Source organism: Cyprinodon tularosa, unplaced genomic scaffold (assembly GCF_016077235.1).
Source record: "Cyprinodon tularosa strain WSP-4 unplaced genomic scaffold, ASM1607723v1 ctg174, whole genome shotgun sequence".
In the NCBI taxonomy this organism is placed as follows: Eukaryota; Metazoa; Chordata; class Actinopteri; order Cyprinodontiformes; family Cyprinodontidae; genus Cyprinodon; species Cyprinodon tularosa.
Window position 1 is genome coordinate 502,069 of NW_024038565.1, and position 25,713 is coordinate 527,781.

The 25,713-nt window shown below is 38.8% G+C and overlaps 2 protein-coding genes across 2 annotated transcripts; one reads left to right on the top strand and one right to left on the bottom strand.

The window, feature by feature from the left end:
- The first annotated feature begins 724 nt into the window (after positions 1-724).
- On the top strand, positions 725-14,797 carry LOC119781280 (oxygen-regulated protein 1). The gene is made up of 4 exons (XM_038281690.1): positions 725-793; positions 3,015-3,689; positions 6,169-6,328; positions 8,811-14,797. The coding sequence occupies exons 2-4, from the start codon at positions 3,030-3,032 to the stop codon at positions 14,219-14,221; spliced, it is 6,231 nt and encodes a 2,076-aa protein (XP_038137618.1). The 5' UTR covers positions 725-793; positions 3,015-3,029; the 3' UTR covers positions 14,222-14,797.
- A 4,847-nt stretch (positions 14,798-19,644) lies between these two features.
- LOC119781284 lies at positions 19,645-22,903 on the bottom strand. The gene is made up of 2 exons (XM_038281693.1): positions 20,373-22,903; positions 19,645-20,178 (listed from the first exon to the last, which is right to left on the bottom strand). Exons 1-2 carry the CDS (start codon positions 22,726-22,728, stop codon positions 20,096-20,098), a joined length of 2,439 nt encoding a protein of 812 aa, XP_038137621.1. The 5' UTR covers positions 22,729-22,903; the 3' UTR covers positions 19,645-20,095.
- Positions 22,904-25,713: the final 2,810 nt, after the last annotated feature.

Consider the following 25,713-nt stretch of genomic DNA (forward strand, 5'->3'; position numbering starts at 1 on the left):
AGTTTTTATACTTCACTGTTAACATGGTGTCATGTTTACAAGTCCTAATTCAGATGTATTGTTTGTCCTGAGGTCTAACTAGAGTTTCCAGTACCTGCTGCCATGTAAAAGTACTGCTTAAAGACTTTATTCTGCCTCCTGCTGTCAGCAGGTGCGCAGAATCTTCAAACTAATCCCTATTAGGCCAAGACCTCACAAATCTGATTATGGGACGCCCCCTTCAAATTCAGAATGGTTTGAACCACCTGTGAAATCTGTGGAGAACGATATCACCATCATTGTACCCAGAATATGTATTTAATCCCATGAACTATCACAGCTGTTCTCACCTCCTTACTATGGATATTATTGAGGTTTACTAACATGTGCACTCCTTTTTTGTTTTCATGTTGGCTTTGAGCACAAATAATTAAATAGTAGTGAACTGTTTGTAGTTACAAAATTATATTGTGATATAAAATGTAATGTTTCCTATCCATCTATACAAATGTATTTAGACAAGAAAAAATATATTGTACCAATTGGGAAAGGAAAGGGTTAATAGTTCTTTTAAATTTTATCTGAGTTAAGGTTTTATATTGTTTTTTATTTTATTTCAAGTGTATTTATTTTTTCACCAACCTTAGGTGCTGATCAAGTGTTAGCAAAGATTAAGCAAATTGGCCATGATGTTGCATGTCCCAAAATAGCCCTCCAACTCAGCTGAGAGGCTTTGATCAGCAAGAGAGAAGCAAAGGAGGCACACTTTGAGTTGGTTTTGCTTTGCTAAAACAAGAATAAATACCCATTTTTGGTAAGTTTTTATTATTTCATCAGCTGATATAATGGTTTTAACATTAGATGTTAAGTTATGCTTTTAATCTAATGTAATCTGTATTGTAAAATTTTTGTAATCTTCCTTTACGTTTGAGCCATGGAAGGCCGCTGTCCATATCTAGATTGTTGCTGTTGACAGTATTTTGAGGAGAGCTATTGGTGCGAAATAGAAAGGATATTCAGTTAGATTGCTTTTTCTTAAAATGTTAATAGCTATTTTTCCTGTAAACTTAGAAAAAGACTATGATTATGCGGAAATATGAAAAGTAACATATTTTCTTATGTAAAGGCACAAATGCATTACTTATGTTCACTGTATTGAGGTTTGGTATTATTTATTTTCAGTCAAGAACTTCAGTTTAACTTTCAGCTAACTTGCACAGCATGATGAGTTAAACCTTATGCAGCCACACCAGTCATAAAGAAAAGCCTAATATCCAGGAGCAGATTTGAGCCATTATGGTTATTTTCAGTATCCTGGAGAAAACTCAGAGAAGCAACCCATCAGGTTTTCATACTTTTCAGTACAACACAAGAATTATATGAGAAAACAGCTAAAATTGAATACCAGACATAAACAATGAAGCTCAGTAGCTCAGTATGGCCTAAAGGAATTTGACTTTTGGTTCTGTGTTCAGTCTAATTCTGTAGCCATGCTCTGTTTAGTCAGTTTCCAGGATCTCAGTGTTTCTTTGTAGACTCATTCGTATTTTCAGTATATTTTGCATATTTTGCATTGTATCATTCAGTCTCCATAGCATATTCTCTATATATTTGAACATGTTCAGATCCTTCTTTTGCGGCTATTATTTTCTGGACATTGCAATTTCCCCTTGTGTCTTCTGTTGTATTGTTACATTTAATGAACATCCAGTAATTCTGTTTGACCCCCCCCCCCCCCCCCCCCCAATTTGGGTGCATGTTAACAACAAATCAAGACTTAAAGTGTAATAACTCTCAGTCAATAAGACTTTTGAGAGTAAACACACAACAGAGATATCCAGCATTGAAAGAATAAACAGAAGACAAATTTGGAAGATTTATAAAAGCATTCGAAAATTCTTGACAAAAAATGTTTAACCAGTTCTAAAAGTTTATTTATTTTTATTAAATAAAATAATACATTTTTATATATTTGAGAAAAGAAAAAACATTGGGTTGTATGCATTTCAGATAGTGGTTGGAAAAGACACGTACCCTAAAAACTAAAACTCTGCCTCAAGTTCTCGATTTTCTTTGGAAATAATCAAAAATCTTGCTTGCAGGATAACAAAGAACTTACATTGGATAGTAGGGAATGATCAGATTGAACAACTACTAACTATAATTTAGATGTGATTTGTAGACTTTAGAAATTATATCATTGCTTACACATGGACACGTTGCAAAGACAGAGCACTTCAATCACTAAAGTATATTAAAATGATCATTAAAAAAAAAAGTATTAATGAATATGTAACAGTAACAAAAGATGTAAAAAAATTATGTTTTTGATATTCTTAGTTAACAGAGGCCCAAGCTTTAAATAATTTGTTTCATAAAAATCAAGCAAACAAAAAAATATCCCCAGCATACGGTGGCCCTGAAGTGAAAACCACATAAGCAAATCTTGAAACACAACTACAACTTAGATGTTGTGAAAAAAGTTTAACAACATTTTCAAAAACTAAAACTGAAATAATATTTTCCGAATCACAATGAAATTAGCTTACAGGAAGAAAAAAAAAAGAAACGGATACCTTGCTGATTGGTTGGTGGCATTGTTTGGTTTTTAAACACCAGAAGTCATTCTGCCTTTTTTGTCAGAATGACCTCCAGTTAAAAAGCCAAACAGGGCCGTCGTCCAATCAGGAAGGTCTCATGTTTCTTGTTAATGCCTTTGTGCCTTTGGATACGTTGTTGTGCTTTTTAAAATGTTGTGTTTTTGAAAATATGTAGTTTTTTAATTTGTAGGTGTGTTTAAAGACTTGTTGATGTGATTTCCTTCAGGGACACCATGCTGAAAATGTATTTTCAGTCAAACAATTTAATATATAGATATATTTTTAAAGTTAGTACTTTCAAACATTACAAAAACTAAAAAGTGTTGACCTATCTCTGGTAAAAAAAAAATAGATTTCACAAAATATGGAATTTAATTGATACTCTTTTTAGAGCTTAAAAAAAAAAAAAATCCTCAATGTTTTCCTTCTTTCTAGCCACCTCCTTACAATATGAGCAACACACCCGTCCAGGACCCTCCAGCCCACAAGATGTCTTCTAGTAGTGGTCAGATCTTACCCTCTAGGCCTGCACAACCCAACTCTGAACCTCCAGCTTCTAAACGTCTGTGTTTCTACAAAAGCGGTGACTATCAATTCATTGGGCATCGTATGATAGTCACTGCCCGCACCTTCAAGACGTTTGATGCCCTGCTGGATGCTCTGTCCAAAAAAGTGCCTCTGCCGTTTTGTGTACGAACCATAACCACACCTCGGGGAACTCACTTCGTCAAAGCTTTGGAAGACTTACAGGACGGAGGAGCTTATGTGTGCTCAGATCAGAAACGTGTGAAGCCACTAAATCTGGATGAGGTGAACCGTAGGCAGCTTCCTTGGAATGCCACAAGGCCGCTCAATGCAGGAGGGCGAAAGAGACCAAAGCTCCGCTTTCGTCAGTTTGATAATACAAGCAAGAGACCACCGAAGGTCACAGAGAGAGCATCTGTACGGACACCCAGGAAGCTCCTAGTTATCAAAAACAGGGATCCGACAGTTAGACGATCTGTTGTCTTGCAAAGAAAAACAGCACCAACATTTGATGCTTTACTGGATTACCTCTCTCAGATCCTCCAGTTTCCAGTGCTGAAACTCTACACCACAGATGGTAGACGGGTGAGTGGTTCATAAACATTAAAATACAATCACTAGAAATAAGACACAAGAAAAGTGCTACTTTGATTGAATCTGAATAAATATGATGAGCTCCTTTGCCAAAAATCTGGACCAGGGTTAGATGCACGGGTAGAAAAATTTGTATTTTTTCTCCTCTATCAGTTGCATGGCTTTGTACCAGGACCTTAAAGATACAAGATGTGACTTAAAGTTTTACAGATATGTTGTAGTTTGTGAGTGCAACTTTAGCTGTTTGGTAGACTGGCACAATAACTCTTTCAGGTAATCAAACACATGCTGACCCTAAACAGGAAAAAAATATAAGAAAATATACAGGTGGATATTTATAAACATTAAAAATATGTGATAAATTAGAGCTGATGAAACAGAATCAATCAGGACAATTTCCAAAAATGCAAATTAAAATTTTGTTTTAATCACCATTTGAAGCCAGTTATAAACTTTTCTTTATGATCGGTCTAAACCTATCTTTGAAAGATGATTAAGTAGAAGAAGCAAATAATAACGGTCAAACAAATAATTTAAATCGATCCATCTGGGGACAGTTGCTAAATGCTGGTTTAAATACTACAAAACCAACGTCATACCTACAGCCTTTATATATCTGTGATTATCCTGCACAGAACTTTGTTCTGCTGTGGTTGCCTTGTAAGTGCTTAACAATTAAGAATTGATTAGATGGGATCCTACTGTATGGTGTAGCTGTAGTAAAAGTGGCAAAGCCTCAAATACAAACATAACTTATACTAATGATAACCTACAAGTTCTGTCAACCCTTTGCATGTATATTTTCCTTCAATCAAAACAAAAAAGTTTTTTATGACCTATAAAGGACAATATTGCTTAGAGCAGAATTTTATTGGTTATAAGACAAAATTTGATCTCATCTTTTGAAAACATGTTAAAAAACACAAAAAGATCAAATGGCATAAAATACTACAAAGTTGATTAATGAAAGAAAAAGTAGTGGATAACATTTTTCATTGTTCTATTGTGACAAAGCTTCATTAGTTGAAAATATATTAGATGTTTGAATAAAAGCAAAAAACAAACAAAAATTAATTTGAACAAGTAATTGGTTATCTGAACACATCTCTTAGATGTGTTGTTTAATCTGGGGAAGATTTAAAAGTCAGTGATTGCAAAACTACCAGATATCAGATTCAGTGCAGGCTCAAGAAAATGCAGTTTAAAGCCAGGTGAAAGGGATTTTCACTTTTAAAGAAGAAAAACAATACACAAAACAATTTTATTCTTATATTGGGTATGACATTATACTGGTCAGTTGTTAGACACAGCTATTTTAGGTCTTTAAGGATTTGTCTTTACAATGTTAACTTTCCAAGAGTTTAATATCTCTGTCAAAGCGCAGTTAGCACCATGCAAAGGAATGATCTGCAACCTCTTTAGGCATTCCTAATCTGTTGCAATTCTTAGTTCTCAGAATAACAGGAGGAGACTCGGAACTAAATCAGGCAGAGATTTGTTTGAGAAACGCCATCAGTACTGGCTTGAATGTGTAGCTTCTTATAGTGTTCACCACTAGACTATTTTCAGTTCAGTTATTCATTTTCAAAGAGACCATCTCATCCCATGAGTTTCTGATCACTCAGCTGCATTTCACCTGGTCTGAAAAGCTCAAGGAACTTTTCAGAAACACATTAGGAACATTGACCATATGATCATTTTAAGAGAAAATAAACTGTAAAAGATTGGGTGTTAAAAATTCAAAGTCAATATGTTTTGTGCTAAATGGAGTATTTACAACTATCCTGAGCGTACATCTGCTCTACTGTTGGAGTTAATAGTTGGTGAAACTGCCATGCAGTGTAACTTTTACTCAGTATGGTGTCGATTAACCGCCAGTCTTTGAGATATGCTCTGATTTTGACCCCAACATTAGTGAAATTAATCCTGAAAAGTTGACACTTGCTATAGAGTAAGTTTTACATTCATTTAGAGTTGGACGTGGAAATGTTATCTGAAACAGAGTTATATTCAACTCTGTACTGTAGGTGTTAAAGTAACACTTGGTTTTTTACTGGTGTACATAGAATGCATCACACGTTTGTTTTAATTTGTCGAATGTTTCCAAAAAGATTTTAAAAAATCCTGTTAACGTCCTCCACCCAAGTAAGTAAATGTTTTAATCCAGAATGTCCTTCAGCAACAACAAGCCTCCTAGAGTAACACGCACAGATTTCAACACGTGCTCTGGTAAAGGCTTGACAGTGTGAATACATTTTAAGTAGTCTTGCCTTGAATACAGTAGTTTTCAGAGCTCAGGCATATGAGTATAAATAATATGCAAAAAGTAAAATATTATTTTCAAAGAAACAAATGTTTTGTGTCTTATTCGCCGAATTGTTGCACTATTTCAATATTTCTTTTTAAATCCAAAAAACGCTATTGATGATCTCTATCTTGTGTTTAACTTTCCTCCAATTTATCTGTCCAGGTTGATGGCCTTGCTGCACTTATCCTCTGCTCTGGAATAATTGTGGCAGCTGGCAATGAGCCTTTCAGATTAGGAAACCAGCGTTTTAACAGAGCAGGGCACACACCCCAGATCATGTATGTGAACCACGAGGAACCATTGCCAATGCAACCTAAAATGCGTAAGTGTTGATTACAGGTGCTGGTCATAAAATTAGAATATCATGAAAAAGTAGATTGATTTCAGTAATTCCATTTAAAAAGTGAAACTTGTATATTATATTCATACATTACATACAAACTCATATATTTCAGATGTTTATTTTGTTTAATTTTGATGATTACAAATGACAACAAATGAAAATCTCAAATTCATCATATCAGAAAATTAGAATATTGTGAAAAGGTTCAAAATTGATGGCCACTGGTGCCACACTCTAATCAGCTAATTAACTCAAACCACCTGCAAAAGCCTTTAAATGGTCTTTCAGTCTAGTTCTATAGGCTACACAATCATGGGGAAGACTGCTGACTTGACAGTTGTCCAAAAGACGACCATCGACACCTTGCACAAGGAGGGCAAGACACAAAAGGTCATCGCTAAAGAGGCTGGCTGTTCACAGAGCTCAGTGTCCAAGCACATTAATAGAGAGGCGAAGGGAAGGAAAAGATGTGGTCGAAAAAAGTGTACAAGCAAGAGAGATAACCGCACCCTGGAGAGGATTGTGAAACAAAACCCATTCAAAAATGTGGGGGAGATTCACAAAGAATGGACTGCAGCTGGAGTGAGTGCTTCAAGAACCACCACACACAGACGTATGAAAGACATGGGTTTCTGCTGTCGCATTCCTTGTGTCAAGCCACTCTTGAACCACAGACAGCGTCAGAAGCGTCTTGCCTGGGCTAAAGAGAAACAGGACTGGACTGCTGGTGAGTGGTCCAAAGTCATGTTCTCTGATGAAAGTAAATTTTGCATTTCCTTTGGAAATCAAGGTCCCAGAGTCTGGAGGAAAAGAAGAGAGGCACTTCATCCACGTTGCTTGAAGTCCAGTGTAAAGTTTCCACAGTCAGTGATGGTTTGGGGTGCCATGTCATCTGCTGGTGTTGGTCCATTGTGTTTTCTGAGGTCCAGGGTCAACGCAGCCACATACCAGGAAGTTTTAGAGCACTTCATGCTTCCTGCAGCTGACCAACTTTTTGGAGATGCAGATTTCATTTTCCAACAGGACTTGGCACCTGCACACAGTGCCAAAGCTACCAGTACCTGGTTGAAGGACCATGGTATCCCTGTTCTTAATTGGCCAGCAAACTCTCCTGACCTTAACCCCATAGAAAATCTATGGGGTATTGTGAAGAAGAAGATGCAATACACCAGACCCAACAATTCAGAAGAGCTAAAAGCCACTATTAGAGCAACCTGGGCTATCATAACACCTGAGCAGTGCCACAGACTGATCGACTCCATGCCACGCCGCATTGCTGCAGTAATACAGGCCAAAGGAGGCCCAACTAAATACTGAGTGCTGTACATGCTCATACTTTTCATGTTCATACTTTTCAGTTGGCCAACATTTCTATAAATCCTTTGTTTTTATTGGTCTTCAGTAATATTCTAATTTTCTGATATGATGAATTTGAGATTTTCATTTGTTGTCATTTGTAATCATCAAAATTAAACAAAATAAACATCTGAAATATATGAGTTTGTATGTAATGTATGAATATAATATACAAGTTTCACTTTTTAAATGGAATTACTGAAATCAATCTACTTTTTCATGATATTCTAATTTTATGACCAGCACCTGTATTGTTATGTTGAAAAAATAGAAACATACTGAAAAATGAAGAAAAAAAATCTGAAAGAGGGCATAATACATTTTCTGTTCCTTTATAAATAACAGAAGCTAAATTAAGGAATATCATTTAAGTTTAAAATTAGTTAACTCCATTTGATAAAGTAAATTGGGACTAGCGTTTCACAAATTTTAATGAAAGAAAATTTTGGCCAATATTCAGATCTTTGGCCAGGGTTTAAGCTACTTATTGTACAAATGACCGCAGGGCCAAAGATTCTGGTGTCACATTAAAGGCTTTCCTTTTCCTTATATCTGTTTTAGCTCTGCATAAAAAAAAAATCTTGATACTTTTAAAATTTTACCTCATTACTAATCCAACTCTATTTCGTGCAAAGTGATAGCTTTAAAATTGTGTTAAGAATCATGGAAGTATTTAGAACCTACCTTCTTTAGCTTTGGAACAAACTTCCCCAAAGCCTAGGTGGTGTAGAAACTATTGGCTCCTTAAAATTAGAACACATATTTTTAATTATTAGTATTTTAGCCTAAGCAAAACATAAAGTTATCTCAGAATTGAACTTTTTAAAAATAGTTCTGTTTTAAATTAAAGATTTTATTTATTCTTATAATAAGAAAAAATATATGTATATATTTTCTAAACAAAAGATTTTCAATACATCTTCCCTTTTACTTCAATTGCTTTCATTTTCTTCTAAGGATTTTGGATTACTTTATGAAATGTGATGTATAAATTATTTTGCCTGGCTTGAAATTAATGCAATATAATATTTATTTGAAAATGTCTTTTCTCTGTCTTGCTCACATGTACTCATTTTTTTTTTTTGTCAAACAATTTCCCATGCAGAGAAGCGCAAGAAGTCCTTATCCAGTGGAAGAGGCTCCAGAAATTTCTCCATCTCATCAGAGCGATTCATCGTTAACCAGATAAACAGCTCTCAGAATGAAAGCTTGAATGGCTACCTGCACCGTCCCAGTGGGCCATCTGGAACAGAAGCTCATCAGCATCATGCAGCCATGGAGACATGTGGACCTGAGGGGGGAAATATTGAGCACAGTAACTACATCGTCCCTCATGATGATGACATTGAGAAGTCTTTCCGCATAAATCAAGACGGCAGCATGACAGTGGAGATGAAAGTTCGTCTGACAATCAAGGAGGAGGAGATGCTTCACTGGACCACCACACTGAGCCGCTCCGGCCTGGCTAAGAATACAGTATGTGCCTCCCTTTCTGGGTCAGATAACAGCTCACCTGACTCAAATGATGCCTTTGCCAAAGACTCCACAGGTATTCAAGAGCATGAAAGAAAAGTAGAAAACTATCATGACAGAGGTACAAAAGGTGTTGCCTTTAATGATGAACGCAGCTACAAAAGCTACAGCTCGACAACTTTGGACAGAGAAATAACACGGTTTAAGCGCACTCCAACACCAGGGCCACAACATGTGAATGAGAGGGCTTCTATAGAGAGTATGAAAATGGTTACAGAGACAGAGGTTAAACAGAACACCCTGGGACATTACTCATATATGGAGAGAACTGCTGACGGCGAGACTACCGAAGGATATTGTGTTGTTAGACACAGCAGCAGCAACAAACCAGTCCCTAGAGCTCGTAGGACGCCATTGTCAGGAGTGAGCAAAAGAAGCTCCTCTGCCGGATCATCGGGGGTCGCTGAGGTCCTTCACATAAAAAATGATGGAATGGAGGTTACAGAGACCGTGATGCATATTTACGAGAGTCAGGGCTGCTATGACAACTATGTTGCAAATGAGGAGTTCAGTGCAGATGGCACTTCACCGGTGGCAGAAAGCAAACCATCCACTACCTCAGGGCCTAACTTGTCCAGCAATGACTGTGATATAGATTGTAACTGGCATCCGCCCACCACTGACTCAGTACAGAGGGAGAAAGAGGAGATTCTATCGCTATCATCAGGGCCAGGATCTTTGACACATCAGTCTACAAACAATCTATCTTCAGTAACTAAGAAGGAGGTTGTCTGCTCAAAGATGTTGGAAGCAGTTAACAAGGATAGTTCTGTTAAAAGTACCCAGAAGAAAAAAATTGCTAAGCCTCTTTGGAATGAGAAAGGTTCAGCTTCAACAAACAGCTCAGATAGAAAACATCAAGAAAGTACAAAAGGATCATCAAAGCAGAGTAAATATTCATCTACTGACAAGCTGAGCAGCAACACCAGTGTAGGGAAAAAAAGCTTAAATTCATTGGAGGGATCTAAAAGTTTGCTAAACAATAAATCAGTCAAAACGTCTGAATCTAAGAAATCAATAAAAACAGAAAAAATGTCCAAAAATGCTTCAATCTCATCGCTCAACCCTGGAAATACAAAAATTAACCCGCAGAGGAAAAAAAGCCAGAGCAAAATAGCAGCAAAAGATAATGGCCACAATATTAACACTCCAACGGGAAGGCCTCAGATGAAGAAGAACATGTCAGACATCTTACAAACCACAAAAACACTTTCCCCCAGTAAAAAGACAGTCAGCCGGCCAAAGTCCATGACCGAATTTGTACCATCACCAGCCAAATCATCTTTAGAACAGAGCGAGAATGCCTCATTACCTTCTTTAAATCCCTCTCCTTCGGAAATACACCAATATGTTGAAAACTGGTTGGAAAAAGTCAGCCAGGACCCTGTGCTGTACACAGAGGATATGTTAACAGATGAAGCAGAAACTCGTGAAAAGGTAGTATTTAAGATAGGTGGCGATTCAGAATCAGATGAAATAAATCAATGTCAGACTATATCAAACGATGCAATGAAAAAATCCTCCTCGTGTTTATCAGTTCCTCTTTGCCATGGGGGGCTGGCAACATGTGAACAGATAAGCCGAGGTCTTTGTGTTTCAATGCCAAGTGTCAGGGCAGACCCAGAAAACCACGAAAATAAACTCAGGTTACACAAATCTGTTGACGCCATTGGTCCAAATGAAGGGGAACCATCTTCATCTAACTTGTTGAGTCCTAAGGCAAAGCTAAAACCAGTTCTTCGTCAGGTTTGTTCATCAATTCAGTGCATTAGAAGAGCATCTGCCAGCAGCACTGACCCCACTCTTAAAAATTCAAGCAGTCTTCCAAATTTCTCAACACAAGTTGCCTCAGTGTTTGGCTCATCATGTAAAGCCTTTGTCTCATTCTTGTCAGTAATGACACTGAGAGATAACTTGGAAAGTTCCCAACTTGGGGAAGGGAACCAATCAAGAACCCCTTCAGAGGCCATGCTAATGATGGAGTCACTGCAGAAGATATCTGCTTTAGAAGATGAAGAAGAGCAAAGGGAAAGTCTTACCAACTTGCAAAGCAGAGCATCTTCCAAACTAAGAGAGAGCTGGAAGGATTTCCAGACTCTGAGGGAGAGGCTGGAGAGTGAACCACTCTCTCCCAGAGTTTCAGAGACTGAGTTTGCACTGGATGTGGTCTCTGAAGGTGGTGATGCATTTGATGATCAACAAATGGTCCTTAATGAACTCATGGAGGAGCTGAACATGCCGCAAGACCTCAGAGAGGAGATCGTCTCCACAATCCAACAAACCAAAAGTTTCTACCCTGCTGAGGAGAGCACTTTTGTTGAGACTGTTAGAAACCAGTCAGAGTCAGAGGAAGATGTAGAACGATTTGTTGAGGAGTGTGAAGAGGAAACTAAAGATTCAGCAGTCAACCTGGATGAAATGTCAAAAGATAGTGGAGACTCAAAAAGATATGAAGCACTTACAAATAAGAGGCAAGATGAAGAAAAGATAAGTCATTTTGGAAAGAAAACAGATTTAGATGTGAAGGAAAATGAGTACTTGAAAAGTGAATCGGACACAAAGAAGGAGGTGAAAACAGAGATGTTGGAAGATTCAGAGGAAGGGAAGGCAAGTGTTGGGAAATCTGGCAACAAAATAGAAGAAGATAAAACATGGAATGGAGAGGTTACAGAGCAGAGATCAGAGGAAGAAACAAATTTTGAAAATGAGGAAACAGGAAATGAGGATAGTGTTGAAGATACAGATGAGCGGGAGGGGGAATGTGAGACAGAGGAGGAAGGAAACTGTCAGGATAGGGAGACTGAAGAAACTATGAAAAATGAAGAGGAAATAAATGAAGTGGTGGTAGAGGAAGAGGAGAATGGGGAGGAACAGGAGGGGGAGCAGGGGGAGGATTATGAGGAGTCAGAGGAGGAAGAAAACTGTCAGGATAGGGAGCCTGAAGAAACTATGAAAAGTGAAGAGGAAGTAAATGAAGTGGTGGTGGAAGAAGAGGAGAATGAGGAGGAGCAGGGGGAGGAAGAGGAGGAGGATCATGAGGAGGAAGAGGAGCAGGACCGCGAAGAGGAGGATCAGGAGGAGGAACAGGAGGAGGAAGAGAAGGAGGAGGGGGAGAGCGCAACAGAGAAATTTGAAGGCTCTCTCTCTGAGGAAACAGAGAAGGAAGTGGAAGAGGAAACGGGGGAAAAGGGGGGAAATAGTGAGATATTAGAGCAGGAAAACAATGAATATGACAAGACTTCAGGTGGAGCTATTTTTGAACTTAATAAGTTCAATGCTAAGAGAAGTGAATACATTTCAGATAATGCTGAGGAAAAAGATGAGGACGAGGAAGTCCAGCTAACAGCTAGCGATAGTGAAGGAAGCAGGGAAGAGGAGATGGAAAATAAGGAAGACGAAAAGAGTGAATATGAAGAAGAAAAGGAAAGTGAGAATGAATCAGATGGAAAAAAGAATGATGAGTTTGAAGATGAGGAAAATTGTGTGATGAATACAAAAATTAAATTGCTGGATGAAATAGGTGAACATGAGGATGACAACGAGCAAAACATGCCATCAGTGCAAACTGTAGAAGAAGAAGAGAGGAAAAGTGATGAAGAAAGCAAAGCAAATCAGACATTGGAACCGATGGAAGTTGCACAAAAAGATCAGGTGGAGAAAGGGGCTGTTTCTGAAAATTTAGATAATATCCCCCCCTATCATGACTTTAAAACAATGTCAAATGAAGCTATTTGTCAGCAGCAGCACAGTAATTCCTGTGAAGAAACTGAGGAAAGTCTATCTAAACATTCCTCTGAAGGCCAGTACAATGACAAATGTACAGACACTATTCATGAGACAGATGAAGGTGGAGAAGAGGACAGAAGGAACAGTTTAACCCATCCAGTGGAAATCTCTCAGGAGCTCCTAGACTTTGTGAATGATGCTCTTCAGTCTTATTCACTTATATTCACATATGATACTCAAGGAAATATTAGAATAGCTCCTGATAATGCTAGAGTTGTACAAACTAAGCAACATTTGATACCAAAACCCAGAAATGATAGTTCTTATGGTCTAAAATGCCTCCCAAGCCCAGTCACATCTGATTTATCTGATTACCGACCAGAGACATCGGGCAGTGGAGGATATAAAACTCAGGAGTCGATAGACATTGTCTCAGAAAGTGGAGAAGAGCCTTTAGATGAAGCAAACGGCACTGAGGGAAGAATCTTAGAACAAAGGCTTTTAAAACTGTCTGCTGCAAATTGCTCATTAAAAAGTGGAAACAGTCCTTCCAGTGATGAAGGCTCTAAAGCTTCTGGGGAAGATCTCTCTTATTTCAGTGCTGCAAGTTCAATAAAAGCAGAAACTGAAAATGGAACAGAAAATACACAAGAAGTACCTCTAACTTTTGATAAAGACTCAGCTGATGGGGTTTTGATTGATCGAGGGAGATGGCTTCTTAAGGAAAACCATCTCATAAGAAAATCCCCCCCGGTCTCGCTGGGAATGTACAGTAATCTGGACAGCACATCGACAGACACAGGCCAGGAAAATGGAAGCATAGACTCCCCTTCATATTCTAAAACCAAGCACAGACCCCTTGCTACAATATCTTCCTCAGAGCTCGAGGAGATGGCCAAGCCTTTGACTCCAAAATGCACCTACTACAACATGCCACATGGAAGCGATTCCGACCCATTCTTAGATGAGCTAAGTGTCAGGAGCATGAAACACGACGCAAGCAGCATAAAAGCAAGAGGCTTCAGGGTCTCGCCGACTGTTGACACATCCAAAACTTGGGCTAATAGAAATGGCAGTCTGTCCTCATTTGCTTCAGTTGAGTTTAAAATCCCAGACAGAAAAGTGCATCCGGAGGTTGTGTCCTCTGCAGTAACAGAGCCAAGAAGGACATCCAATGGTGAACAGGGTGCACTGCAAGCTCAGGACTCCTTGGACTCTCTGCATTTAAGATGTGGGCAATACTGCCCTATATTATAAAAAGAGAAACTCTAATTTAAAAAAATTAAAACAAAAACACATTATACGTTGTGTTTTATGGGTAACTTTGTCTTGTTTTGCTGCTAGAAGATGTTCTCTTCAGTTAGACTGTAATCAACAGGAACCTCAGTGATTCGTTTGGTGAATAACAGCAGTGCCTCTTAATTATCTAGAGATACAGTCAAACATTATGTTAAATATGCAGTAACTTCAGTGCTGTCTTTAAGGTGGTTACTAATGAAGTTAACCTGAAAATAAATATGATTTATTTTTTATGGATTTGATGTTTCTGACTTTCATTGCTAAATAATGAATTTAATACTAAAGAAACCTTTCTGTATCTGCATGTTTTATAGTTTTAGAAACTGGGCAAAGGACAAAGAAATTTTTTTAACAGAGAACATTCTATGTCGAAAACCTACATTGAACTGTTTTTCTTTCTATTTAGGCAACATGTAATTTTTATCTCACCACTTCCTTTATTTGAAATCTGCAGCCTCCCTGCATACAGGGTTCCTAATTAGTGTGTCTACCTGATTTTTTTCCAATGCAGAGATAATCTTACCTTAGTTCAAAAATTTCTAAAAACATTATTTTAGTTTGTAAAGAGTCTTAATATATTTGTTTTCTGTGCTATAAATAAAAGTGGCCTCCAAATGTCTACACTCCCTGGCTAGAAAACCATGCTCTAGGTTTTTTATATATCAAAGATGAGACCATATAAAAAATCATTTTAAATAGTTCCACATGTACCTTAATATTTTTCTGCTCAAATTAACAGAAAAAATATAGACTGTTAAAAACAAAGAACAAGACAATCGAACAAAAAGATCCAATAAATAGGTTGCATAATGTATGGACATCACTTCACTTAAGTCGTAAGCCGTCTTTGATCAAATGCATTTGGCGTTTAGTTTTATTTGATGGAGGTACATCCCACAACTTGATTTAACAATATTTGCCAATACTGCAGCACACAGAAATGTCTTAAATTTATTAATTTGTGAGGAAATATCCTGTCTAAAGACTTCCATAAATTACCTTATTGATGTTCAATTACCATTTATTCTGAATTCTATATTATTCCAAAACATTTTTACCTTTATTTAAATAATATCTTCTTTATTTCAATGTTACTCCAATTGAGTGTTGCAGATCAATTAAGTCATAGTTCTAATAAAATTTTGGCAAAAACTAAGATGAGTTTGAAGTTAAAATAAAATAAACATTCATATTTATAGCACCTCCACAGATGTATCTCAATCCATTCAGAAGATACCTAACACTCATGGCAAATGGCTTAGTTGCTCTGATATAGGTTTCTTCTTGTTAAAGAGCCCCTATTATGCAAAATCTGTTTTAAGATTTTAACCTACAATGCTATTCCTTCATCACTGTGCCAAATGTTGGATTACACTTGATTTATGCATGGTGATGTACTCCCTATGAATCCTGCTCTCTGACCAGAAGCTTCTCTCTTTCCTGGATAAATTAGTAGCCATCACCATTTTATATACTAGGACAGTAAATTCCGCGACCTCCAGGAAGCTATGACTTTTTTCAGGCCTGGTCCAGGAAACATTATGCTCAATATCACTGATCAGAGAGCAATGATGCAAAGCAGATGCAAAGCAGAGCGTGATTATTTCTGCGTTGCGTTCCAAGTTAAGATGAAGATGAAGTAGCTCTTTTAGCAGCTAATCTTCACAGTGACAGCAACTGTCCATGTTTTACTAATATCTAAGTTCTTAAAGAACTTTTCTAGACAATTCAAACAAACACCACCTATAGGTGCTAGTGCAACAGCCATATGGTCGATCTTACAGTATCTCAATAAGTAGTTAATGGTTCTATTACTAATTCATATTGGTGAGGCCTTTATTATATTGTCCTCATTGTTTGGTATATTAGTTCATATTCAGCAACATTTAACAATAAACCAGGCCTCATGGGCCCCTTTCCTACAGGTTTTAGAGGTTTCCCTGCTTGAGCACAGCTGATGTCCATAATAGCTGATTTGTAGGCTTTTTGGTGAACTGCAGTCATCAGAATAAGCTGTACTGGAGCCAAGAAACATTGAAAACCTATAGGTCATTTGCCCTTGAGGACCAAACTTTAAATATGCTTGCTTTCTTGATCACATCTTTATTAAAGAACATTGGCATAAAAGTCTAGCTACACCTCACATTCAACCGGGTTGCATCCTCACCTGTACTCAAAACACCACACATGATTGGATATCAGGCCAAGACAATCTATCATGCTTCCTATTGCTGAATTGCAACATGATCCCAAAACATAATTTTAAGATCCACCTTGAAAACGAAAGGGCCTCTTGAAAGATGAATATGAACTTGACTGTGTGGGTTGATCACTAGGACAAATTTAGAACATTAAACCTTATTTAGACTCTGGCTGTTTGGTTGGACCTAATTAACTTTTTCTTAACTGACTTAAAACAAAATGTTATAATAATATGCATTAGCATTATATAAATACATAGAATCAAAACGGAATTCAATCAGCAGAAAGCACGATGGATTGTGGGTAAGGTGTTTTTGGGGGCTTTTTTTCAGCTATGTTTCAGTGAAATACATACAAATTTGCACCCAAAGGTTTACATTTGGTTGTAATCGATGGAATTTAAGACATTCTCGCAAGGAAATATTTGGTCTTGCAAACTTTCTACGTTTTCCTGACAAATGAAGAATACAGGAGAATTCTGTCAGATGTAGAAGATAATCAGCACTTGAAATATATAGTTTCTTCAGCCTCACGTCTTTCATTCAACTTTGAAGAAATGTCCAATTTACAAATTTGTCCCATACTTTTTTCACCAGTTAAGATGACCCTAATGTGCCCTGGAATGTCTGTAACCTAGTGGATGTACTCCTAATTACTATTTCCCTAACTGATGCATTTGCACAGTTTGATTTAACAATATACAAAGCAGTTATTCAGATAAATTTTACTTGCAATTTGCAGAATGGAAAATCTCATTTAAAAAATTGTTCAAAAAGCTCACTCACTGACATAACAGCAGTTTGCAAAACGTTTTTAATTTTATGATCTGGTTTCAGATGTAAAATTCTCAGAATATAGTATTTCACATTATCTAGTCATATTTAATAAATTACAAGATGCGCTCCAATGAAGCTTATTATTTCAGATTAAAAGTATTATTATAAGTATAAAAGGTTATTAAACATTATTTTAAATGAGCATACAGTTAGTTACATATTATTGATAGGATATAATATTTTAATTCTGAATGTTATATATATTTTTTTTAGTTGAAAGCAAAAATCATTTAAATTTTAGATCTTTTCAAAATCATAGTTTCTGTAACTCATTTTATGGTCACAAGGCTGTATCAAAGTCTGTTCTTTAGTGTTATTGATTTATCTTCACTGATTATCTTAGGAACCCATTATCCACAACACTGTTTACGCCTTTGAAGTAAATAACTAAGCAAAGCATGTGACTCTGACTTAGCCTCGGGCTCAGCTTATGATACTTATAAAAACACAGAATAACATTGTGATGGTCTGAGCAGTCAAGGGAAGATCAGGCACAGGTTTAGATCCAAAAAGTCTTTTTATTGAACCCAAAACAAAGAACTTGGGTCAACAAAAACAAATCACAAAGTTGGGCCCATAAAAGAGGTCAAAGTAACAGAATTTAACTCAGGCTAACAAAAGACCTACTGAAACAAACAGACCTGCTACATGAGACAAAGGGAAAACTTAAATACTGGCTGATCAGGCCACATAGACGATACAAAGGGGGAAACACACAAAAACCTAACTGAAATTAACAGAGGAAAATCCCATTCCCCCCCTCTTGCTGATGAGAAGTGGTGTAAACCAATTTGCAGCTTCAATGGGCTGGCTCCACCCCTTCTCCACCTCTGTTCTCCTGAAGGACTGGAGCAGCCAGCACTGAGGTGACTCAAAAAAACAAACAAAGATTAAATCAAGCAGAACATAACAGTGTAAACTAAAATGTGCGCACTTATTCTAGAATACAGTGTTATGACTTACAAAAATTCTGTAAATTAAATCCTAAATGTAAAGAAATCCCAATATAAATGAAATGAGACTTGCTGACTTAGTGTGTGTTGTGATTGAATGTTACCACATTTGGGTGGCTGTAGTTGCAGCCATCACACACTCCCCCTCTTCAAATCTCTTGCTGGGACAGCGAGAGAGACAATCCGCAATGCAGTTGTCCTTGCCAGGGATATGGTGGATGGTGAATCGAAACGGCTGGATTGCAAGGTACCAGCGTGTAATCCTTCCATTTGTATCTTTCATCTTCTCCATCCATTGCAGAGCTTTGTGGTCAGTTTCTAAGTTGAACTCTCTCCCAAGAAGGTAGTACCGGAAGGAATCCAGGGCCCATTTGATGGCCAGTGCCTCTTTTTCAATGGTTGAATATCGCACTTCCCTTGGAAAGAGTTTGCGGCTAATAAAAGCCACTGGATGGCGATCTCCAGGTGGTCCCTGTAACAGAACGGCACCCAAACCTCTCTCAGAGGCATCAGTCTGAAGAATAAAATTTCCTTCAAAATCAGGGCTGTGCAGGACTGGACTCTTACTGAGAGATTGTCGCAGATCCTGGAAAGCCGTCTTGGCCTCCTCCGTCCAGATGATCTTATGGGGGCTTCGGGAACCAGTGAGGTCTGTTAGTAGAGCGGCCCTGGCTGAGAAATGGGGGATAAAACGATGGTAGAATCCTGCCATACCCAAAAAGGATCTTAACTGCTTTCTAGTCTCAGGCAGAGGACAAGACTCTATAGCTGCAATTTTATTTATTTGAGGCTTTATCACTCCATTTCCGATCACGAACCCAAGGTACTCAGTTTCAGCCTTGGCAATTGCACACTTGGCTGGATTAATAGTCAACCCCGCAGATTGGAGGCGCTCCAACACCCTCTCCAGGTGTTTCAGGTGGTCTTCCCAGGTAGAACTGAAAATGACTATGTCATCAAGATAGGCCGCAGCAAAATTAGACATGTCAGACAGTACCTGATCCATCAGTCTCTGGAATGTTGCCGGGGCACCATGTAATCCGAATGGCATGACTTTAAACTGGAACAGGCCCCAGGGGGTCCGGAAAGCAGTCAGTTCTTTTGAACGTTCCGTCAGGGGTACCTGCCAATAACCCTTGCAGAGATCTATGGTTGTTAAATATCTGGCTTTCCCAAGCCGCTCAACCATGTCATCAATGCGGGGAGTTGGATATGAATCAAAATGTGTTATTCCATTCAGATACCTGAAATCAATGCAGAAACGTATGCTGCCGTCCTTCTTTGGCACCAGAACCACTGGGTGGCACCACTCACTCCTTGATGGTTCAATAATTCCAAGTGACAGCATCAGGTTGACTTCTTCTTTTAGGGAAACCAACAGGTGCTCAGGTATTCTGTAACTCAGTCTTCTCACAGAAGCTCCATTTTTTAATACAATGTCATGTTGGACAAGTTCTGTTTTACCAGGATTTCCCTGGAACATGTTTGGTTTACAAAGATCTCTCACCTGAGCTTGCTTTTCCTCAGAGAGGTGATTCAGGTCTAGAAACTGAGGTGAGGGTTTTGGCAGATATTGAGTATCCTCTTCCTCCTCCTCTAGAACCTCCTGAATAAGAAAAACATCTGCCTTTGGTCTCTCCACCCATTCTTTAAGCAGGTTGACATGAAGTACTCTGGTGGAGCGGGGCTGATCTGGAATGGCAATCTTGTAGGTTGTTTGTCCCAGTCTGCTCTGGATTTCATACGGGCCTTGCCATTTTGCCAGCAGCTTACTGTCAGCACTTGGAAGGAGCACCAGCACTTTCTGGCCAGGCCTGAAGGACCTGTGGCGAGCTGACTGGTCATACCAGTTTTTCTGATGTTTCTGTGCTTCCTCTTTGTGAGCTTGGGCCAATGCAGTCATCCTTTCCAGCCGTTCCCGCATCTGGACAACATAAGAGACAACATTTACAGCTTGAGAGCTTTCTTTGTCACCTTCCCATGTCTCCCTTAGGAGAGATAGAGGACCTCGTACATCATAACCATATAGCAATTCAAATGGTGAAAAACCAGTGGAGGCCTGTGGCACTTCTCGATATGCAAAGAGAAGGTAAGGCAACCACTGGTCCCAGTCTGTACCGGTTTCGTTGACAAACTTTCTTAACATCTGTTTCAAAGTCTGATTGAAGCGCTCTGTAAGGCCATCTGTCTGAGGATGGTATGGAGTGGTCTTCAGGCTCCTAATGCCGAGGAGTTGGTACACCTGCTTCAACAGAGTGGACAGAAAGTTAGTTCCACAGTCAGTAAGAATCTCAGCAGGAAACCCCACTCGTGAGAAGAGCTGTATGAGACAGAAGGCAACTGCTTTAGCTTTTATTGATTTCAAAGGAAACACCTCTGGATATTTTGTAGCATAATCCAGAATCACAAGCATATAACGATTGCCTGATTTACTTTTTTCCAGGGGACCAACAATGTCCATTCCCAGCCGTTCAAACGGCGTGTTGATGATTGGTAACGACTGAAGAGGAGCTCTGGAGGGGATTTTTAGAGAAGACTTTTGGCACTGAGGGCAGCCTTTGCAGAAGAGAGCCACGTCAGATTGTATTCCAGGCCAGTAAAAGTATTTTCTGATGCGGGCCATTGTCTTGTGCTTTCCAAGATGGCCAGCCCATGGAATGGAATGTCCTAAGGACAGCACCACCTTCTGGACTGGTCTGGGAACCACCAACTGCAACACTGACCCCTGTTGACGGTACAGGATGCCATCTTTCAAAAAAAATTCCTCCAGCTTCTTTGAACCTCGTTCAGGTTGTTGGTTTCCCTCTGCTTTCTGAAATAAAGGTGTTAGAGCTGGATCACTATGTTGCATTTCGATTATGTTAGCAGGGATTTTAAACCCCAAAGGTAACGCAGGCTTAGAGCTAGAAGATAGTTCTACAACAGAGTGTTGAAATTTCTCTTGCCGTCGCTGTCTGCGGGACTTGCGAGACTTCCCAGGCGTGGTCTCCAGGTCCGCATCATAAAAAGGTAAGGCACAGAGTGGTTGCAGAAACTCCTCCCTCTTACTAGCCTGAGATCTGGTTAATGCCGCATTGCACATATTGTTAAAGTTCAATAAATCACACAACACCGGCAGATCTTGACCCAACACTACTGGAAATGGCAAGTTTTCAGCCACACCAATATTTAAAAGGTAGAGTTGGCCTTGTACTTTAATATACAGCTCTGCTGTTGGATATAATAACTCATGTCCGTGAACACAGCGGACAGGGATTGTTTCCACATTAACTTTATTTGCTGGAACAAAGTCTCTGTGCACCAGGGTTTGTGTACTTCCTGAATCAATGAGGGCCTTTAATTGCTTACCCTCAACTTCAATTGAGGTCGTCCTCAAGCCAAACGGCACTTTAGAGTCCACACTTTTTCTGGGCACAAAACACATTTGTGTTATATTTGTAGAGTTTTGCGGGCACATTGGTTTTGTGTGCCCTTCCATCCCACACAGATAACAGATCACTGTCTTGGTTGGGGCTCTTGATGGTGCATTCAATGGCTGGGTCTTTAGAGTTTTACTCACCCCTGCCTTTTGGTAGTGAGGAACAGGCTTTGAAACCTCCCTCCTTTTCCATGCTGTTTGACTCCATGGTTGTCCCTTTCTCTGTGCGGCCACAAACACATCAGCCAACTGCGCAGCTTCTGCAGCAGACTTTGGGTTATGTTCTTTAATCCATATCTGCAACTCAGGAGACAACATTCTTAAGTATTGTTCCAAAATGATTATTTCACTGACCTCATGCACAGTTTTTTGTTTTGGCATCACCCACTTTCCGTACAACTCTTTCAGTCTTGCATACAGTTCTTTTGGATTCTCATCTGGTTTTACTTCCAGTGATCGAAATCTCAATCTGTATGTCTCAGGATTGATGTCATACTTTTGAAGAACAGCTTCTTTAACTTTATCATAATCCAGAGAGTCATCCATATCCATATGAACATACGCACCTCTTGCTTTACCAGTGAGTAGTGGAATCAGATGGAAAACCCAATCCGCTCTTTTCCACCGGCAAACTAGAGCCATGCATTCAAATGTTGTCAGGAAATGTTCAATATCATCCTCATCTGTCAGTTTTTCAAGTCTGGGTTCATGAAAGTGAAACTGACCTGAGGGAGCATCCCTTAGCTCATTACTGCCATGTGGAGGATCATCATCATCATCATCACCTGTATCTGATTGTGATTCATCCATTTGAGGCTCAGGAGCAGGGGTGGTACGAGCTTGCACTTCCACCTGTAATAGCTGAAATTGGTGTTGTAGTGCTCTGAAGCGCTGTTCCTGCCGATCAAACTCCTCCCTTCGTCTTGCTTCCTGGGCTTCCTGCTGGCCCATATGAGCACGAAGAATGGAAATTACTTCAGATATTGTTGGCTCCTTACCCTCTTTACTTTCCACCCCTCCAGAGTCTCCACTTTCTTCTCCAACTTGCTCCTCCATTCCAACAGGCTGGTTTTGAGGATCTCCTTTTGATCCTTTGGCACTCCTTCCTGTTCTGTGTATGGCTTGATAACAGGGGAGGGACTAATCAAAAAAGAAAAAATAAACCTGTACCTCTGACTGCAAAAATCCCACTTCTGACACCAATTGTGATGGTCTGAGCAGTCAAGGGAAGATCAGGCACAGGTTTAGATCCAAAAAGTCTTTTTATTGAACCCAAAACAAAGAACTTGGGTCAACAAAAACAAATCACAAAGTTGGGCCCATAAAAGAGGTCAAAGTAACAGAATTTAACTCAGGCTAACAAAAGACCTACTGAAACAAACAGACCTGCTACATGAGACAAAGGGAAAACTTAAATACTGGCTGATCAGGCCACATAGACGATACAAAGGGGGAAACACACAAAAACCTAACTGAAATTAACAGAGGAAAATCCCATTCCCCCCCTCTTACTGATGAGAAGTGGTGTAAACCAATTTGCAGCTTCAATGGGCTGGCTCCACCCCTTCTCCACCTCTGTTCTCCTGAAGGACTGGAGCAGCCAGCACTGAGGTGACTCAAAAAAACAAACAAAGATTAAATCAAGCAGAACATAACAGTGTAAACTAAAATGTGCGCACTTATTCTAGAATACAGTGTTATGACTTACAAAAATTCTGTAAATTAAATCCTAAATGTAAAGAAATCCCAATATAAATGAAATGAGACTTGCTGACTTAGTGTGTGTTGTGATTGAATGTTACCACATTTGGGTGGCTGTAGTTGCAGCCATCACAAACATAAACATCCAAAAGGCAAAAAAGTACAACATAAACAAAAGTCCAGAGCAGGAGCCCATGACACAAAAGTCTTAAAATCACACATTTTATTTTCACCTATTTAAGGAAATAAAAATGGGAAGATACGTTCATTATGATGATGCTGAATTCTCCAGCAATCCCTCTCAGGTTGGTTCAGTTTTATATGTTTGATTTATTTGTGGCTAAATGAGGAGAGGCTGAGAGGCAAATGGTCAGCTGTCAGTGCTGCTTATGCTATTCTGATTTCAACAGGCTTCAGAAAGTTACCGTTGAAGTGATTTTCTCTGGCAAGTTGATTTAAAATACATGCAACTAGAAAGTATCATCCTAAGAAAAAAAAATATGACCAAAAAATAGAAGGTTCTATAAAAATGGAATTCATTTGATAAAATATAATGTTGTATATCAGACTCATTTGTTGTTACATACTGAGAAATACAGCAAAATGTTTGTAAATGGAAAAATTACCATTCACCAAAATGTTTGTTCTGGTTTATGCGTTTCCTTTCCCTATTTTTGACCTAGTCACTCCTCCAAGCAAACTCTGCACACAGTGAGACAAAGAAAGAGATACAAAAAGAGAGGTCTTTGCTAGTGGCCTTTCTGAACATTTTCCAAAGGTTTTGCCAGTTGCTATGGATATCTGGAAAAAAAGGTCTGCTTGTTAAGTGTTCTGTTGTTACTACAGTCCAAAGGTGCCCAGTTAAAGCTTCATTCCCAAAGTGAGTGCAGGCCCCCTCTCCACTGACAGATATGAGCCGGTAGCCATAAAACTCACTAAAATAAGAGGAGAAAAGTTACCATGAGAGAAAACAGTGAAGTGGTTGTTATTTAAAAGCACATTTTAGACTTTAAGCTGACTTTGAAGGGAAAATGACGTTATATATAAATAACTTTGGCTATATTAATTATGGGTCAATGATATAACTCTGAAACTCATCAAATGGTAGTGTGCATAGAAGTTTGAGAGACAGACATCTATAGTTATGGTATGAGCTTAGCTGGTTGAATGAAAGAAGTCACACACAGTTATTAACAAATTGATGCATTAAAAGAGGTATCAATTTAGTTTTAAGTTTTGTGTTGCCAGATTCAGGGCCGCCTCCAAATGAATTCCCTACAGATGAAATTCTGAAAACTCTACCCTTTATTTTCTAGGTGTACCAAATTCCACCTCACTTGCTGACTTAATAACACCTCTGGGGGCTCTGGTGAAGAATTACAGCTTCTCTTTGTCCTCTTTAGATTACTACAGTTTGCCCTGTGTGTAATGATGGTGACCTATTGTGCTGCAAAACTCCCACCTCTAAATCTGCACTGTCATGCCTACAAAGAGGTTTGCCCATAATGACAGAAAAGCAATCTGAAAAACATAATAAACCATGGATGAACAAACATTAACAAAATATGCATATGGTTTTACTTTTTTTGTTTAAGTAGATTAAATTTGTTGCCAGGGATCCCTTATCATGAATCATTGGTCACAAATAATGGAAAAGAATGATTGCTACAGCTATTGGAGGTACATGGTGGTGATTCACCATCATGGGAGATAAAACAAAGAAGGACTTTTGCTGCCTGGCGCCTGCGGTTTTAAGATGATCACACCATAAAAAATATTACTCCCCACAACCCGCCTTAATAGGTCGATGGTCTTATTAATTTCTTGCTTAACCTCGCTTTTTATTTATCAGCTCCTGCAACTCTCGTCAATGTTAAAAAAAAGAAACAAATAATAAATTCCCAGGATTGCCAAGAATGGAAGCTATTTGTCCCAGGTGGTGGCATCAGCAAATACAGGGTTGTAGACAATGATTACGGCCTGCTGTCTGCATTCTGCTGCAGCTGTTAGGTGACAGATCAGCAAAATACAATCCCTGCTCTGTCTGTGACAATCCTCGGCTGTCCAGCCGTGACAGAGGGGGCTCAGCATGAGCCTTGGAGCCAGAATTGCCATTGCCCCCAACACTGGTTCAGTGGTTGTTTTTCATGTGAACATGTACGGCAAGTTTGGAAAATGAGCTTAAGTGTTTGACACCAAGGACATGTTGTGAGGGCCACCGTGCAATTCTTCAGGCATTTCTCTTTTTATTGCATTTGTCCATTTTAATAATATTTTCTTTTCTATGTTTGAGTAAAATCCTTCTGTTTCTAAGAGCATGCCTATTTGAACAATTTACAA